Source organism: Motacilla alba, chromosome 2, assembly GCF_015832195.1.
Source record: "Motacilla alba alba isolate MOTALB_02 chromosome 2, Motacilla_alba_V1.0_pri, whole genome shotgun sequence".
In the NCBI taxonomy this organism is placed as follows: domain Eukaryota; kingdom Metazoa; phylum Chordata; class Aves; order Passeriformes; family Motacillidae; genus Motacilla; species Motacilla alba.
In genome coordinates, this window is record NC_052017.1 from 19,311,100 (window position 1) to 19,331,090 (window position 19,991).

Below are 19,991 nucleotides of genomic sequence, written 5' to 3' on the forward strand. Positions count from 1 at the left end.
TTCTCTAGGAGGAATTGAATTCAGAATACCCTTCTACTCATTATCATTATGATTCTCCCCACCCACATTATTTTTCTTACATTTATCTAAGCACCTGGGGAATCTGAAATATAGCATGAACTTATTAGCAACACAGAAAATGTAATAGTGGCACAGGTATACACTTAAAACTGAAAATAAGACCAATTTCTGAGTTTAGAGCCTCAATACATAGTCTCTCCACAGCTGTGGTTAAACTTTGACCGGTTTAATTAATTTAGCAGACATAAATCTGCAAACTTCATAAGATATTATAAAGCAACCTCTAGGAAATTCATCTGCTGTGAAACTCATTTCACATCACATTCGCTATTTGGATGAGAATAAACAGTCCCCAATTTCATGTTTTCAGAAGTCTAAGATCCAGACTCAATGAAAACTATAAAAGTATGAAAAGGTATTTGAAATAAAGAAAAGAGGGGAAAAAACCCAATTCCATCAAAGCAAACTGTATTAGAATGACACTCTGCATACATAAAAAGAATGATCCCCTAAGATTTTGAACAAAATAGGCTTTTGAAGAGTGATGTCATGACAAATCTTAATAGAGGAATTACAATGGATAATACAGTTCTGAGAAAATGCTCAGTTTTCACAATGATGCTCATTTCTGTCAATAGCCAATTTCCACTGAAGGTTACGTAAGTAAAATCTTAATTTCTATACAAGCACAGTTTAAGATAGAATGGAATTAATTTCAAAAACTGTGGCATATTCAAAATTCTGAAGATTTCCAAAGGTCTAGAAAATAGTGATATTAGTTCTAATGTATTCAATGTGTAATTTAGACAAACAGTAACTCAGGTTTGTCACATGAGGTGTCAACAGGGTGATTTAGTGTTTTTTATTTCTAGTTAGAGCATGGTAATTTAGATTAGTTTTTTACCATGATTTCTGGCAGGAAACCATTTGATTTGGTTTGAATAGGAAAGAACAGCCACACAACTGACAAAGCACTTTTCCATAAAAAAAAATTTGTTGTAACTTACTAAAAGCAGAGTCCTCCACATTTCACTGCATATCTCTGAAGTAAACTACCCCTATGTTTTAATGCTAGGGATGAATAAAGAAAATAGTATAATAACTTTTCATCAAAAAAGCAATAAATTCTTTATGAGGTGATGTAACTTTTGTAACTACAGACAAAGGACAAGCCAGAGAACGGAGCTTCAAATCTTCATTTTTCATCCAATGATCATGTCACAAGTCATGTCACTGTAGAATAATATTTTCAAGAATGCATGAACATATTCCTATAATAATTTCTCAAGAAGTACATTAAAAGGGAAACTATTTCCAAGAAAACACAATTCTTCAAGAAAACATTTTATTAAAAAAACAAAAGAGAAATTTAGATTTGATTTTTAATTTTTGAGTAGTATTAATGTCAAAAAAGATATTGACTACTTCGATGAGTCCAAACATGGTGATTTATTCCTCCTTGGCTCTGTTTCTCTGCTTCCTCAGCTGCCATCAAAGGAGTAGGCACTGTGGATTTGAGATTATTCCCCCAATCTCTCATTTAGGTGTCCACTAGTTGCATTCTGTTCACGTGGCACTGGCCTGTTCCTCCGTATCTTTTGCAAAACAGTTTGTCTTAGAGGAAAAAAATGGATGACTGGGTTGTCACAGTCTGTTCCAGCTTTCCCTCTCTTGGGGGGAATGATTTAGGCAATCAGAGCTGTTATGTGCCGCATGGAACTCTTCTAACCCCAAAAGCAATCACATGTGGAGACCTGCCATCAGCTTCTGGAGAGATTATCAGCACTGGGTCACCCCATCATTTAAATCATACCCACTGAAAAGCTCAAGATCACACTGCCCTTCTTCAAAGCTCATCAGCCCCTTTCTTTCATGACCATTGAAAACACTTTAGAAATTAATGCCTCAAAACTTCAAAAGTGGAAATAAAGTCCTTTCACACAGGTGTCCAAATGAATTGTTACCAGCATTCTTAAGGTTACACACATCAAATATGAAAAATCTTGTGTCAAATATTTGATGTTTTACAGTGCTTGGTTTTACAAGATACTGAAAAACACTAGTTCTAGTTCAGTAAAGTACTTTATCACACTTCACTATAAGCTTGTGAACCCTCATGCTGATTTATGATGGTTTTCACAGCATTTCTCTAAAGTGCAGGGATGAATCACATTTCTATCCTGTTTTAGACTATTCTTTATTATTGGTGGGATTAATAACTACATATTCTGGGAGTCTTTGCTTTCCTGTATTAAGGTCACAAAACTTCATTCAAGAGAAAAAATCCTGTTGTCACTCCGTAATATTAGCACTGGAAGAATTATTGCAGAAGTACTATATTGTCAGTGCCTAAAAATTTCTGAGATTCTAGTTTTATAAAGCAACATATTTAGCCTGCCCATTTGAGAAACATCTATATGGCAATTATAATTATTGAACTATATTTTAACAACCTTAATTTCATGGTTAGTTTTGACTTAATCTACAAGGATAGACAAAGTCTGCTTTCTTTTCTCCCAAACACAGTTTTCCTCAGATTTTATAAGTAAATGGTAAAACAAACAAACAAAAAAAACAGGATTCTGGCTGAGTTACTATGTCAAATACCTGGGACTTATGGTCCTGAAAGAAGGGTCCAACATTGACCAGGATGACTTGTTATGACCTGAGTATTTCTGTCCCTCCCTTTTGTACAGTAGAGCATACCAAGATATAAAGGGCTGCAGAAAGACACACATCATTCCCTAGACAGACGTGAATCTTCACATCTCTGTCTAGGGAAGTCTGCATTGGGCTGAATGGATAGACTTGATCAGATCTATGCAGCGCTTACTGCAAAGGCAATTCTTCCATGCTGAGATAAGGAGCATCCTGAGAGGAGGCACTCAGTGCTTTCTTTTCAATGTTTGTGAATACACTTTTGGTAATAAACAGTCAATTATCTGTTCAGCAGCAAATGCTAATCAGCAAAGGGATTACTATTAGACCTTCTGCCTAATGATGTGGACCTTTCCAGACCCAAAGGATTTTTCCTGACTTAGTTATATAGAGTTGCTGCTCCTACATCCATGCATATGGCCTTAACCTCCCAAAGTAAGGAAACACTAACATAGAGATATCACCAGAACATGTGGGTTGACATGAAATCCTGTCTTCATTACTGTTAATGAGAGTTTTGACACATACTTCAATGGGAGTAGATTTCTACATTGTTTCTTAATTCTGCTATAAGCATACTCAATAAACAGAAAGATTTCAAAAAATATTTTTAAAACTCTGTGCTTCATATAAAGGATAGCCCTATGGATGGATATTTAATTAAATCTTCAACAAAGTATAGCTTTCCTGTGATCTTCCTGTTATATTTTCAAATGTGGCTTCTAGATCCAGTTAAGCCATGAGAGAAAAGTCATTAACATTTTCCTTCTCCTTGAAAAGTCATCCAAGTCTTATTTTCCTGTTGAGCAGTTGCTGATAACTAATATAGTAATATCAATAGGAAATGTGAAACAGTACTCTTAATTTTCAGGGAAACAAAACTGCTGTCTTACATGATGCCCCTTGAATTCAAATGGCCCAACACAGTTTCTCAGTGGGCTGTAAGTTCTGAAAGATGGTGAAAACTTTTCATAACTTCAGGTTTTCCATATTTAAAACGGGCAGAACTTGACAGCTCAGTAGAGAATAGAAAGGCTATTTTTACTTTATGTGATTTCCTTTGAGCAGCTTGCATGTAAATAGGGACAAAAAAGGTAAAAAGCACTCACCCTGGCCCCCTTTTTTTCTCCACTCTCAAGAAAAATTGCCAGGAAATGACAGACATGAAATTAAGAATATAATTTTCACTGGAAAAGGCATTATTAAAGGTCGATTAGAAATTATTATTCCTTGTCCCCTATGAGCACATGTTATGACTTGATGACATCATGACAAGTTTTCCACAGCATATCAATAAAACAATAGAACAAAGAATCAATTATTTCTATTGTTAGAGTGGATTATCTCTTTAGTATTCTGATAGCACTGAATGAAAGGCCACTATCTTTCCCGAAGACCTGAACTAAGCCCACAGAATTTTCTCTGAAGGTTTATACAATGTATTTTCCTAATTCTTTATATGATTTCCTTGTTTCCACAGTTTTCTATGTTCAGAAATCCATTTATAAAAAATGGCAAAACCCTTGTTTGGAATGACGTTTTAAAAAACTCACACTACTTATTTTTCAAATACACAGCATTGTACCACACACATTTTCAGCACAAAAATTCTCTGTATTTCACTTCATACTGTAGGTATTGAATAGTCTTCACTATCAACACAAAGTTCACCACCAACCACAAAGTCTTAAGGTTGTTTTTCACCCCTTCCCACAAACGCCTTGGTTCCCACATTGTCCACTCTATGTGTATATTGTTTCTGACGTAGATTGTGGACTAACTAGGAAACTTGAGCATGAATTGCCCAAACTAGAGCCTACAAGCTCTGCATGAAGTATGAACATGAGATTAACATGAGATATGTCATCTTTTGTTCCTGGCCCTCTATAGCCCCTTGAGGCTGGTCGTGAGGATGGGGCATGGTAGAGAGCTTAGGACCTATAAGTGCAAGAATTAGAGCTACTATATCAAACAGCATTGACACTTCAACAGGACAGATTTGGACTAATCCACATGATTTGGCCTGACAGAGCAACCTCAGGCACAGTTCAGCTACCCTGAAACCGTGTCTGCACATCACACCTGCCAGGACACAGTCTAGAAAGGCATGAGTGTTAAATACAGGTAAGACAACAAATTTTTTGGGTTTGAGCATGTGGTTATTGGTTTTGGTCAGTCAGTTGGGCTTTTTCCTTTTTTGTTTAAATAACTTGCAGGATTGCGTAGGCTTTGCCCTGTGCTTCATACAAAAGGTGTGGCCAGCCAGCTAAGGGAGGTGATTCTGCCACTCTGTCCATCCTGGTGAGCCCAAACCCTGGTGAGCCCAAACCTGGAGTACTGCATCCAACTCTGGATTCCCCAGCACAAGAATCACATGGACCTGTAAGAGTAGGTGTAGGGGAGGGCCACAAAAACTGGTCAGAACATTGGAATATCTCTGCTATGAAGACAGTATGAAAGATTTGAATTTTGAGAAAAGAAGGATATGTGGAGACCTTATGGCAGCATTTCAATACTTAAAGCTTGCTCATAAGAAAGATGGAAAGAGACTTTTTCCCAAGACCTATACTGACAGGACAAGGGGCAATGATTTTAAATTGAAAGAGAAGATATTTAGATTGAATATGAAGAAAGAAATTTTTTACAATGAGGGTGAGAAATGTGCTGGTCAGGATGGACGAGAATTTAAGCAACTTTTTATCTGGTGCAAGATGTCTCTTCCCATTCCAGTGCATTTGGATCTTTAAAAGTCCCTATTAGCCAATTAATAAAAATTTGCTCCAGAGCCAACTACAAACAAAACTGTGTAGGTCTGCCTGAGACTACAAGCTGTACAATGCCACAATGAAAACAAAATGAGAATGATTACTGTAAACAGACCAGAAACCAACAGCACAATGTAAAGGTAAAAACCACAAAGTATTGTGCAATGTGTAAAGAGGTATCAAGAATGAAAGAAGCCATCATACAGATCAGAAACAAAGAAGAATAGTCAGAAAAAGACCTAATGAAATGCAGCAAATATGTCTAGATATCCATTTATTTTAAGTACTATTGGAGGAGTAAGGTAGAACAAAAGCAAATGGTAACATTTAAAGGACAGGGGAAAAATAAGAAAAAAAAAAAGAATTTCTGAATACTAATCTCAGCAGATTATTAGGGGAAGTACAAAGGAGAGGAGTAGGAGAAGGAAGATAAGGAGTGATAAATTGAAAATTGAAACTGAAGCTGTTTTTAAGTGGAAATCCATGCTCTCTAAATCTTTGTGTGGAAATTACTAGCAGGGAATGGATCAAAAGCAATAACATAAAAATGATCACAAGTAGGTATTAGACACGTAATAAATGTCTTAGAGAAGTCCTTGATAAGTTCAGAGCTGCTTCAACACCAGATTTTAATGAAAAATATGTATCTGACCAAGTAAACATTAACAAACTCCTACTGGTATGTCAAAACACGCTAAAATGAGGCCCTGAAGAAGGAAGCAGGTAGGCAATCAAATCAAGGCAGAAGGCTAACAACACTTGACAATAACAAACCTGGTTCAATAAGGGAGAAAGCGACTGCAGAAAATCTGAAATCACAGCCAGAATATCAAAAAGACTGAGCCTCCCAATGCTCCAAATGCTCTCTGCAGCATAGCACCTCTCAGTGTGAGCACAGATGCGCGGTGGCAAGGCTGGCTGTCCAGCTCAGTGTGTGTCACCATGGATGGCATCACCCCCAGCAATGCCACATCCTGGCACGCACTGGCTCCACCCAGACTCTTTCCAGTGTATGGCAGGTGCGAGGTTGTAGCCTCGTTATTGTGCTTCTAGCCCTTAACAGACTTTGCTTCTGATAATTTTCCAAGTTACTTATTGACTTCATTTGTAGTTTCTTGTACACAAAACATCCATCACCAATGAGCTGTACAACAGGTCATCCTAAAATACTATTTCCTTTTGCTTGGATTGTGTTACGTAATGATTTCACAGAATACCTCTCTTGTCTCTATTCAGAAAAATCACTAATGATCTTTCTCTATGAAGCTTTTTTAACACTGTTGATTAGATGTTTCTCTGCTAAATCTCAAACAACTTTCTTTCTGAAAGGAACACAGTTTAATCAAGTGTTCTAGAAAGGGTCAAACATTTCCAATGCTTTTTTTTTTTCCCTCCCAGTTTAATGTTCCAAAAATAAGGGTAAATACACAATTGCTTTGATTTGTTTTCTTTCTTCCTGTGCTTTCCACACTAGGAAATAATACTTCTCCTTGGGACAATAAAGAGTAATGCACACTCTTCCAGAGAAGTTGAAGGCAAAGTAGTTTGGTTAAGTTTGATCAGATACATGTTCTGGAATACACCAGTATAAGTCCAGAATTTCAACCTGATGCTGACCAATTAATGACTTGAGAAGACTGAAAACTTCACACAAGTCTACAAAACAATCAATGTTACAAACACTATTAAAATATTCTCTCTGAGGGTCTGTGAAATGGGATACAAGATTTAAATTTGTCATTTCCATAGTTCTGGTGCTTGTTATGTAGGAAATGAAATTGTAATTATTCTCACTTAAAAGATATTATAGCTAGCAAAGAGGATGAGTGCATCATTATCTTGTCTTAAATTTCTGAAAAGGGTATTTAGTTTACTATAAGTCGCCCGGTACTATTCATTTATGAAATACAATTATCACCACTAGAAATGCATGAGAGAAAAACATTACATTCTGAAACCTCAAAAATTGCCACAGTGGACACTTTTCTTAGAAACAGAACTCCAAACCACTATAAAAATAGTTTTAAAAATGGAATTACACCAAAATTTCCATTTGCCTCTAGAATTCTGAGTCTTTCACTACAGAAATGGCTGGTGGGGTGAGGGTGTTGATCAATCCTCTCTTTCCTTAGAAAAGTAATTGCAAGAAACAGCAAGAATTGCAGAAATAACAGAAGTACGATTTTTGTGATGCCGTTTCACTTATTACAGAGCAGATCATCAGAACCCCCAAAGAAAAAACTGCTGTCTCATCTCACTGAGGAGTGAAAAGGAAGAGCAGAGAAGAGAAAGCAGAACAGCCTATGTGACTGTACCTCGCCAGCTTAGTACCTTATGTATGTGTAAAGAGGTATCAAGAGGTGTAAAGAGGTATCAAGAGAGATAGCACTTCCTATCTCTCTTGTCAAGATGAATGACTAGAGCCTGGATGCAAAAGATGTATGCTTGCTACATGTGTATTTGATAGGAAACTGATATGTCAAAGTTATTACAAAAACCAAAATACAAGTATTAAAATATAAAAATATATTAAAATATATTAATTTAATATATTAATTTATTATAATTAAATTTATAAATTTTAATTTATATTAATTTATTATATTAATTTTAATATGTTAAAATATATTAAAATATATTTAAAATATATTAAAATATAAAAATATATTAAAAAATAACACAACTGATAAAAATAATAGTTGGAGAAAGAATATTGTTTTATATTTGTGTTCACAGAACATAGTGCTATTCTATATTCATAGCAAATGTATCATTCTAATTTTCAATCAATATTCCATTACTTCCTAAGCTAATACTTAATTGATAAAAAGATTAAAATTATTATAGTGAATTTTTTTGTTTACTTTTTTAACCACTCGTAAAATAGGAAATTGTCAAATGCATTTTATATCTACTTAATTGCAATGTTATTTTGCATTATTTATTTTCTTCTGATTTTAATCCTTATTTTTCACACTTAAATGGAGAAACTTTTAAATTTGAAGGGACAAGTAAGGTCTTATATATGATACTCAGAATACTAAAATTTTTAGTAATGAAACCAAATATAGCAGTAATAGTTAACCATGAACTTAAACATTGTACTTGCATTTTTAAATTTCATAAGAGCCAATGAAGAAAATGCAAAACTGACCTTTATAAAACCATCACAAAATGATGATAGACTCCCTAATGTACTACTTACACTTTGCAGCATCAAAGATCTATAACCATCTTTATTTACAGAGATAAATGTACAATCTGCATGAGCAAAAAGGGAATAACTGTACTGGGGTAAAGATAATGATTCTTTTTTTAATAATATGTTTTGCAATATAGTAAAGTTGCCCTAGGTCTCTTAAGACAGACATGATAGGTATGTGATTTCTATCATGACAAAAAGGAGACTACAGTGCCCAAAAGGATTGAGATATGGAATTTTGCCTTTTTTCACATATCATCATTTCCTTTTCTGTATCCTCAGAAATATTAATAAATAGAGCAAGCGAAGAGATTATTTTTTTAAATGTTAAAATAGAATCTTTGCACCTTCTTAGGAGCAGAAACTATTTCAGATAAGGTTATTCCAAGGAAGATAAAAAGCAAACACTGTTCATCATCAATATGAGCAGGTTACCAAAGACAGACTCTTATTTTACTACCATTTCAAGTATTTATCTAAAAAAAGACATGTAAGTAAACTTCTAAGGATGAAAATAAATGCAGAACAAGTAAAGAGACAAGGACACTAGACAGGGGTTTTTTTCCTGTTGAAATAAGTATCCTGTATAATTAAAAGGAATGGTTTATAAGAAATTCCTTTTTAACTTGAATTTTTCCAATTTAAAAAATTGTATAATTTCTTGCAGATAATATTATTTGCAGAGAAAGAGAAACTCTAGATCAATAAAGCTGCACAATTTTTATAAGCATGTATATTTGGGACTATTTTTAATACTTGTCAGTAGTAGTATTTGACAGAGGTGCTTAATTTTGTCTAAAAAAACTGCATTGCTTTTGTTTAAATAGTTTAGCTCTGAATTTACCTGTTCCTCCTCCAGCTCCTCCCATTGTTCTCAATGATGTCACATTTAACACTCTGGTCTAAAACATCAGATGGAATAGCAACAAATGTTGCCATGGTTTAATGGCAGCCAGAACAAAGCTTTCTTGACAAAATTAAGATTCTGAGGTATTTTTGGGAGTGAGTGTAAGCCAAGAGAGTCTGCTGCTGCCTTTGGGTTTCTGCTAGAGCATTCAATTAAAGGGCCTAGAGTTCCATACCTATAGAGTTCAAAACTTCCAAAAGAGAGTCTGACTTTCAAGAGGTTCTCAAATGCCTTTTTTTGCTGCTTTGAATTTTTGGCTGACAATTCCTCTTTTTCCTAGGAACTGGCGTATAGGCACAATTATTTATATACTCCAAAAGCTGGCTTCTTATGCTTAGCAAATAAACTGAAAATGTGAATTTGAGGGATTTATTTATTATTTATAATGATTATTTCTCCAACTGGGGTCAACAAATGACCTATTCATACAAGGAGGAAAGAGGAAGAGGACACATCTCAGATGTATTATTATCTCACACATTTAGAAGAGAAAAAGCAAAATGAAGAGCTGACTGACAAAGACTTGGACTATCTTTGGTCCTAGAGTCTATCATTTTCTATTCACTAGGAATCTGAAAATCCTGCAAGAGCTGGCAAGATGCTCTGGTTACAGATAGAGAAGATTATGAAGCCAAGACTTGTATTTTGACCAGAAAATTATTTAAAAGTTCTATCTTGTTTTTAGACTTTCATGAAAAAAAAAATCCATTCTCAGGTAAATCTAAACACTTCATTTGGAGCATTGAGGTGACTTACAAGACTTTAAGCATGTAGTGTGAAAGCAGTGAAACCCTAAGTTTATGGGATGTTGGGAATACAGTATAGTAAGTACAGAAGCTTTAATAAGCTTATACAGCCTGGAGACAGCCTAAAACCAACAAAGAGGCTGTTCTAGTGCACATCTCAGTAGAAATACTTCAAATATTGTGTATTTAAACACTATACACGTCAAAGAAAGTTTGGAAAGAGAAAGAAAGATTGCAAAGAGATCAGCACTTGGCAACTTAGTAGAAACAGAACACAACTTGCTCTCTTCAAAACTTCTGAGTTTTGAAGTGTTGTAGGTTGTGACACAGTAAACTCCATTATAAGACCCACAATACACAATAATGAACATCAGATCTTGATCTTTTTCTCCAAAACAATCAAACTTACACCTCGTGCCCCTCAGAAATGACTATGAGAAACAAAAATAGATCAAAATAATATAAGATCTTTGAAATTCCCTGCACAGAACTGTGAAAGTACAACAGAAAACCCTACAACACTAACATGTGAAAAACATTTCAGTTACTGAATAGACCTTCCTAACTCTCAGGAGGTCAAATACAGGACACAGAGGTTTATAGCTCTTCAGATAAACCACTAAACATGGAAGGGGAAGGGGAAGAGGCTTTGATAGCATTATGTTTATATGACTTTATATTTTCACAAAAGTTCTTGACAGAAAATAAACACGTTCCTTCCATGTGCCTCTTTGCATCCACAGTATTAATAATGCCTTTTCCTCCAAAGAGGATAGAATTTCTCTTTACTTAAAAATAGTGTTTTGGGAAACATTAATGAGCAATCTAAAGAAAAAAAAATGCACTATATCAGATTTAAAAGAAAGATGGGAGGTGGTTTTTTTTTATAATATGGTGTGGGGGAGAGGAGAATGGTAATTTTAGGACCAGCTGACAATTGAATGAACCAATGTCTCCTCTAATAACCCTGCAGAATATCCCAAGTGGGATAAAAAGACCACATGTAATCAAAAATAAATAATATTTATAATATTTAAAAGATGAGAAAATAAGTAGTGATTTATAGCTGTAGCTTACTTTAATTGCATATTTCTCCAAGAAATTTTTGACTCCTAGTCTAACCTGGCAGCTAAATATTTTGTAGTGATATATTTTCTGGCATTATATAATTAAAAATTAATTTGTAACTCTTTAAAAGTAAGGCAAAGCAGAGGATATTCTTTCGGACAGAATTAATGAATCAAATTATTTTGTAGTAGATTTGGATAAGATCTTTTTTCAGCAAACCCTTGAAAAAAAACCAGTATCCATTTTAAATAACACATATTCAAATTATTAAAATTAAGTGGTTTAGGGGGGAAAGTCAATATAACCATAAGAACAAAAGTATTTTACATATTTCCTAAAAAAACCCTACAAACATATTTTGAAGCAAAACATATTTTGAAGCAAAATTGATCAGACAGTTACAAATACCTTTGAGATTGTGCAGTTATTTATGTACTCTCAGTACTTTACGATGGAGCAAATAAACACTTCAAAACTTAAAAGGATCATACCTGAAATGGCTTAGAACTGCTGATGAAGAGTGTCTGTCGGATCCATCTGTTTTCTTGATTTCCAAACTTATACCACAACAGCCATCCCTTAGCATTACTCACAGTTCTTTGGAAGACTGACAGCTTATAAACTTCTTTTCCAAACATATGATAATGGAAGCGGAAAATACAGGTTCCATAGACAGCAGGGTTGAAGAGAGGACTAAGCAAAACTGCTTTATCTCGGAACTGGCGTGGCTCAGAGGACTCCAGGTAAAGGTAGTGTCCTCTGGCTGTGCCTGTCGTGTGATCCTTCAGTGGGCCTGTATTAACTGTGGGGGTTGGACCCCGTATTCTGATCCAGTCAAAGTCATCCTGTACATCCTGCTCCCAATTGCACAGCCCATTTTCAAAGTCACACTGTAGGTCAGGGTCTGAAATGTAAAGAGAACAGACTTTTAAAAATATAAAAGCAGTATCAAAAGGGGATGGTGCTTTAACATTTTTTTTATCCTTGCAAATATTTATTTCCAATATGTATCTGTCAAATTGTACTTAATTTATTGAATAAACAGAACAGTGAGTAAAATTATCCATGTTAATAATTTTATGTATTATTAAAATTAAAGACTGTAAAGTTCTTTAACTGAAAGTGAACAGATCAAAGGATTTAAAATTGAGGTTAATTGAATGAAATAAACCACACCATACTGTCTTGTAGGTATGTGTGATAAAAGATCTAATGTATTTTTGCTTGGCAGATGTAGTCCTAAAAACACATTGGGGTTTAGGTATTTATTATTCTCAATAATATTAACACGATAATTTTACCAAGGCTAAATCAAAGACTTTATAACACAACTGCATTTTTTTATTTGACACTGAGGCAAAATGTATTGATTACTTCTAATATAAAACAACAAAATGTGTCAGAGGTTGTGAACTTGCATTCCAACTTTGCATCTGCTTTTAATAAGCAGCAACTGACATTACAGCATTTTTTTAAATTAAGCTGTTGCATTTAATGGTGTTTAAAACTGCAACTCAAACCTTATTGTAGACCTCAAAATGGGTTATAAATAAGCTAGGCATTCTATAAGTAGAAAAACTAAGATAAGCTGGAAAGCCTTCACTTTCTTTTAAATTTACAGCAGTTTTAAGTTGATATTCAGCAATTACTGCTGCAGACTGATATCACCTCGAGCATGTAAGGTGCCCCCCATTCTCAAACTGATTGTGATTTGCATAATTCAGTTATACCTCAGGAAGTGATAAAGCAAATGCTAGTTAATTTTATTTTATATTAATGTTCTTGAGTTCTTAAAATTGATGAATGCATGCTTCAGGGGAAAAGCCATCAACAGCACCCTTCAGCACACAAGGTGAATGTCAAAAATGGGAACAACTCAGGGCTTTCCTCAGTACTTTCAATGCTTCCTTTGAAGGGGACAAATATGTTCAGCATGATTCCTATCTTTAGTATAGATTTTTTAACTTTTTTTGGCAGGAAGAGTATAGGTCCTAAGAAGAGGCAGGACATACACTCCTCTCAGTCCATCAGTACTTCTGTCAGTAAAATCAAAGATAGCACCTTGACTTTACATCTTCCCTTTTAAAATAAACTCACTATGAATGTTCATGTTTTACACAAGATAAAGAAATAGAGTGGCTTTGGATAAAGGAGATAGAATTCCATTTACCTTCAGTTTAACTCATCATATGCACTTAAGTTTAAAATTATCATTCTGGTCTATCTCTGTATAATGAGTGGAATATATATCCACTATATATCCACTATACTGAGTGGAATCATTACTGGCTGTAGCAGTTCTGTGCTCTTTAAGCCCAGGGGTGAATTGGCAGGTCAATTTTTGTGTGGTGTTAGTAAGCAATAGTGGGGAGTACTCACCACAGCTGTCTTCATCCGATCCATCCCCACAGTCATCCACAAGATCACAGACCAATAAAGTGTCAATACAAGCTTTTGTGTCTCTGCACCAGAAGCGATTTGGACCTTCACAGCTTAATGCAGGAGGCGGGAGAGCACAGTTTTCAAATCTAATATCATCAATCGCTGAGACACCCTCATAAACACCCAGACTGATTTTATCAAGAGAAAATTGGAAAGGATGTGGAAGGCGTCCAAGCTGAATGACTGCCTTCAGCCACTGATTTCCCTCGCTGTAGTATGTCCTCCAAAGGACAGTAGGCTTCTTCAGCCCATCCACAAGCAATTGCAGCTCTGCTGCCCCAACTGACTGTCCATAATTGTAATACCTAAAATGATAAAAATAAGAATGTTACGTGGGCAAATGATGAAAATGGACTACATCAGTTACAACGACCACTATCTTTGCTGCTATATCTCTGTGATATATAAGAAGTCCACAGGGCCTGTAATTCAATGCATTTTCTGAATGATGGTAGGATAGGCTGCTATATCAGTCTCGGCCTCATCTCAAGAACTGAAGATTTTGAAAGAAGCATACTTCATTAAATTGAAACCCAGAACTGAAGAGACACATTTGTTTTTATATTCAGCAACAAACACTTCTCACTCAGATGCATAATTTCTTTTCATAAAATTAATTCAGTACATAGTTGTAAAGTTTCAGGAAGGAAAAACAGAACACCGACCAAATGCATAAGTATGCTTTCTATCTACGTTAGGTTTTTTAGGTTGCCTTCTAAGCCTTCAGCATTTAAAACTGACAAATACTTAGGTTGTCAATTGTACAACAAAACTGGGAGCAGAAACACATATACAAGCAACAACTTGTAATATTCAACTTCAAGTCATCAATCTTGGATAAAAAGACAGTTCCACTTCCTATGGCAGATGTATTTAACATCACTGAGACAAACCGCACTTACTAACACCAAGGTCAGGCCAAACCTTTATTTAAACAGTAACACCAGTTTGGCCATAGCAAACAAATTATCAAAGCTATATTTTTTCTGTCTATCTTTGACAAGTTTGCACAAAGACTGAGACAATTACTGAAAATGTTTGTTTGGGTTTGATTGTTGACTTTATTTGTGGGGTTTTTTTTGTTTTGGCTTGGTTTTTTCTGTGTACATGAAAATATAAGTGGAAGCGAAGAACCAATTCTCACACTGGAACTTCTACTTAATAATAATGACGTCTAATTTTGGATACTCAAGGTGACACAAGGACCTATTAGATTTTTCAGTGCTTTTCGTTTCTTGAAAAAAAAAATCACATTTTCACATTATTTACTAAAGAACAAAGAATTAACAAAAGAATTGTTAGCAAAAGGAATGTGGTATTTGCCCATGTATACACAGGCACAATCCTTTACTATAATTTTGCTCCAAACCTCACAACAATGTCATGTCATGTTTCACTTCTTTTCTGCAAGTGTTTCATCTTATATCTGTATTGTTCACAATGATGACTATATGCTGACAGAATAAAATGAAATAAATACTTCAGAGAAAGATGTATCCATTTCAAACTACAACCTCAATTTCAGTACAAGAGAAGCAATGTGAAATAATCCAGGAGTTTTAAATGTAAAGTATTTCATACCAAAAGGACAGTGTGCAATTTGATCCTGTTTGCCTGAACTTTGGGCTTCGAAGCCGAGCTATTTGTGAAATGCTGTTGCTGCTCTTCAGAATGAACATAAAATGACCTGTTAAAAGAAAATAAAAAACAACTTTTCAGGCTCAAGAAATAAAGGGTTTATAAAGGTTTTTACAGGATTCATAGGCGTCACCCAAAATCTGGTTAAGAAGCAGGTTTACCTATTCCACTTCTCTGTTTCTAGGCCTGACTTGTCTTACCTTCAGGCTTGTTATAGGTGTGATCTCGTGGAGGAGCTTGCTTCTGAAATGCAGGTGGAAGAGCATTGCTGGAGCTTCTTACCCAGTCAAATTCATCTGCATTTACAGCTTCAAACCAGCCACAGCTCTCTTTTTCAAAGTCACACACAGCAGCTGGAATAAAGAAAGAGACATTTCATTTCTATATACAACATTACTAAAAAAGCTTTGCAGTATGAAAAGTAAATAAAATGTTTCTAACATGTCATCAATATTCTAGAAGTAAGTCTAGGAAAGGGGCGTGGAGAGGCAGAGTGGCTTTGTACCAAACATGAGGTATTTGCTTAGTAACAGCTGAGTAAAAGAGCAGCCACAGAGGAGCAGCCAAGCCATCCCTATGTGCGCTGTTCTCACTGAAACAGATCCTTCTCTCTTGGGGTGCTTCAGCCAAAGCACTCAGAGCAGGTGAGGAGGTGCTGAAAATGAACCTCACAGTCCTCCTGGTATCGAGCAAGAACAATGGGCACACAAAGCAGCCACAAACCTTCTGCAAGATCTGTCTTGTGGGAGCCAGAAATTAAACTCCTTTTTTCCTAAATGCCAGCAAATATGTTAATGATAACAAAATCCTCCCTCTGTTCATAATTGGAATGAAGTTAAATATCAGGCATTAGTGAGAAGCTATGATATTGGTAATCTCTGTAACACGAACTACTAAAGTGAAAAAAAATCTAAAAAGCATATTCAGCTGCATTCTTCAATTCTATAATTAAAGGAACAGTGATATTTTAGAAAATGTATCTATCACAAATACAGGGGGAAAAAAGAGTAGAAGGGTGTCATTTATGAATGAATGTAAATTAACATAAAATCATGGAATGGTCTGGGTTGGAAGGGACCTTAAAGATCTTTTAGTTCCAGCCCCCTTGCCATAGGCAGGAACAGCTTCCCCTAGACCAGGCTGCTCAGAGCCCCATCTAACCTGGCCTGGAACAGGGATGGGCTATTCACAGCTTTTCTGGGCAACCTGTTCCAGTGACTCACCACTTCCACAGCAAAGAATTCTTTTTCATCAAGCTTTTCTCTATGGTATTTTATAAAAATCTTCATTAAATCACAAAATTATATTTTTTTTATTCCTGCAAATATAACAGGCTTTAAATAGAAAACATTAAGGAAATTAAAGATTTTAAGAAATAATTTATTAATCATTTACATAGAATAAATAAAGCAAATATTCAGGCATGATTGTCAGAATTCTGCCATTATTTTGTAATTCTTATCACAGCTTTCAGTCATCATATTATGCTGTGGTGATAGTATGGTACATAAAATATGCACATATCAGAATCATATGAAGTCCCCTGAAGAATAAGATTACCTTAGTATTTATTCATGGAAAACATGGGATTTTTTTTCCATTTGTTGTGTTTGATTTTGTTTGTTTTCCTCTTTAGAAACTGTGTTACACTAGTTATACATATTTTTTAGAAAAAATGAAAAATTACTAATGAGGCATATTAGTATTATTGATAGCTACAGCTTCTAAAAACAGAAGGTTTTGTAAATTATTGACAGTTAAAAGTCCATACTTAGCTTCAAGAAAAAAAATTCTACAAATATGGAAGAACAAATAATGTTTAAGAGATCCAATAAAATATATGTTTTCTCTACATATGGTGTATGTGGGTCAGAAATGCCTCTGACAAGATGATGCGAATCAAATGTGACTAAAAAACGGAAGGAATTTTTTGACAGAAAGTTTTGATAAAATAAAATGAAGACAAAATATATCTGCAAATATTCAAGGACCTAAGCATGAGAGAAATTACTGGAAATCCCCAGAGAGAATATCATGAAAAAGGAATATGGACAGCTATTTTTGATTTGCTGTTTTACTCAATTGAAGAAACCATCACATATTCCCAGGAGAACAGCTACAAAGTATATGACAGACCTTGGACACAGATGGTTACACCAAATGAGGCAAATAAACAAGATAAAACTGTTAAGTCTGAGCCCAGACTTCTTGCATCTGTAACTTGTAACACAGACAAAACAGAGAAGAAAGGATTCACTAGACCATTTAGCTTAAGCATGGATGAGTACAGTGAGATAAAATAATCCTGAAACCTTCAACTAAATCTCAAACCAGCTATTTAACACCTAGGGAAAATACAAGAATACAGAAAGCTGGTAGAGTCTGGGTGAAATGCACTCGGATCTTGATGCTTGATAACACTTCAATTATCTAATTGTCTTGTCCCATAACTTCTTTGAATGGCAGTTCCATTTCAGACAGATTATTCAGAAAAAAAGTCTCTTGACTGGGTACTTTTGTTCTTTCACTCACAGTGAACTCAACAATCTAATCTGCCTTCTCTCCTAAATCTTTTGGTTTTGCTTTTCTCCTATTCCTTTTTTTTTTGTTCTCACATGCTGTGCATATACTCTGATCCCACGTGAGCCTATGCACTCTGCCAGGCTGTCTGCTCTTCATGTGCTGATGAATTTATTGCTAGTGTTTCTTAAACTTGTTTTGTAATCCTTACTGTGTTTTTACATTTAACCTACCAAAATTTGTCATCTTTTCCATATTTTCGATTTAGAAAATACTTCAACCATTTGTTTGATGCTGTTTAACTCCTAGTGGTATCCATGTCATCTGTATGAATACATTTTTTCTTTGCTGCCTCTTTCAGCATCGTTTCTAACAAGCTCCCTCCCTAGTCAAGAAGGAATCAGAGATCCTGTGAGCATTGCATTTCAGAGTGGTTGGCTTTGTTGATGCTTTGAGCAAGCTGCCCTTACGCCTCAACAGATTCAGTTTTCTCTGAGCTAACTTGTTACCACAAAACCCTAGATTTCTTTCTGATTTTGTGCTCCCATGCAAAGTACTCTTTCCCTTTCTGCTTTGAGGAGTTTTATTCTAAGGCCTTCACAAATCAGATGTGCAGGGTCTCTGTTAGCTGAGTGATGCCTAACATGAATTTAAGAAACAGTCTTGCTCAGAACAGTATTTTAAAAACAAGTGTTTAAGATATTAGCATTTCTTCAAGAATGGAAACTCATAAATCTATACAACCCTCAAAATCTCTGTTTGTCTTTCAGCCCATGTAAGTTTATACAGAATGCATCATAAATAAAAAATCCAGGTGAAGAGATAACCTCATAATTACTGGCTTATGATATTTTCCTTTATGTAAAAAATGTTTCTAAATGCTCCAATATGCCAATAAGCTTTAAACTAATTTTCAATCAGTAATTTTAAGATAAATTTAGGAATTTATTGCCAATTGGAAAAAATTGCAATAAATGGCAAAAATAAAATTACCATCAGTTCTGGGAACCCGTTTAACTCTGTACACAGTCATCTTAAACTATTTTACCTCTCATTATAATACAAACACACTGAAACACACACCTTCCTTCCCACTTTTATGTGTTCTATCCCAGCTACTATTTACTAATTCCATTATATACACTCTAGCAAATAACACTATAATTTGCTGGTGCAGTGGCCTAATTTCTACAGTGACAAACTGAATAAAGAACAGTTAAAAAATAACTGTAAAAGTTCATCAGCAACAAGCAAGGTTAACTGGAACAAACAAACTATCAAACAAACAAAAGACGAAAAGCAAGTCACTACTTGAAGATCAAAGAAGTCTGATCTTTACAAAATCCAAGGCACAGTTCCCCCCTTTGCTCAGTTTTCATTTCCAAATATTAATTGCTACTATTTTGAAAAAAATAACCACCAATACCCCCCAAAAAACAAACTAGGAAAAAAAAAAACAAAACAACAACAAACACATGTTAAAAAAAAAGGAAAAAAAGAAACAAAAAAAATTCACACTTAAACATAAAGGTTTAAAACAAATAGATGTGGTCGTCTTTTCTACAGATGGCTACAGGAACAAAGTACCCCAGAACATTTTCTTTTGCTAAATTCTGTTGGGAAATACAGACAGACTTCTGTTGGGAAATTGCAACAGACTTCTTTGTGACTTCAGTCATGTGGGCTTTATAGTACTAGACAGACATGATTTGTACATAACACAGAAGTGAATATCACTTGTGAAATGAGAAATGCATGTAAGGAAGGCAAAACATCCAGATTAAAAAGATCTTTTTATAAATAAATCTTGTGATATCACTGTGCACCTACATTTTCAACAACTAACTGCACTAAATATCTCCTAACTTAGCTGTAGGACTTACAAAGATTGAGATTTTTACAGAGGGAAAATAAAATTAAAGAAAAAAGTCTATAAAACTGAAGGGAAACTTCCTCTTTTTAGTGAACTATGCAAAAATAAGGCCCAGTGGTCACTATTCAGGTCTTCTTGTTATTCATCCTGT

General features: G+C 34.9%; 1 protein-coding gene across 1 annotated transcript in view; it reads right to left on the reverse strand.

Annotated features, from left to right (window-relative positions):
• The window catches only part of MALRD1 (MAM and LDL receptor class A domain containing 1), a 236,672-nt gene that overhangs the window by 162,906 nt on the left and 53,775 nt on the right, over positions 1–19,991 (reverse strand). Inside the window, exons 14-17 of the mRNA XM_038161885.1 lie at positions 15,648–15,800; positions 15,391–15,496; positions 13,747–14,114; positions 11,859–12,271 (exon numbers count right to left, since the gene is read on the reverse strand). Of these exons, the coding sequence (XP_038017813.1) occupies positions 11,859–12,271; positions 13,747–14,114; positions 15,391–15,496; positions 15,648–15,800 (1,040 nt within the window). The remainder of the gene's footprint in view (positions 1–11,858; positions 12,272–13,746; positions 14,115–15,390; positions 15,497–15,647; positions 15,801–19,991) is intronic.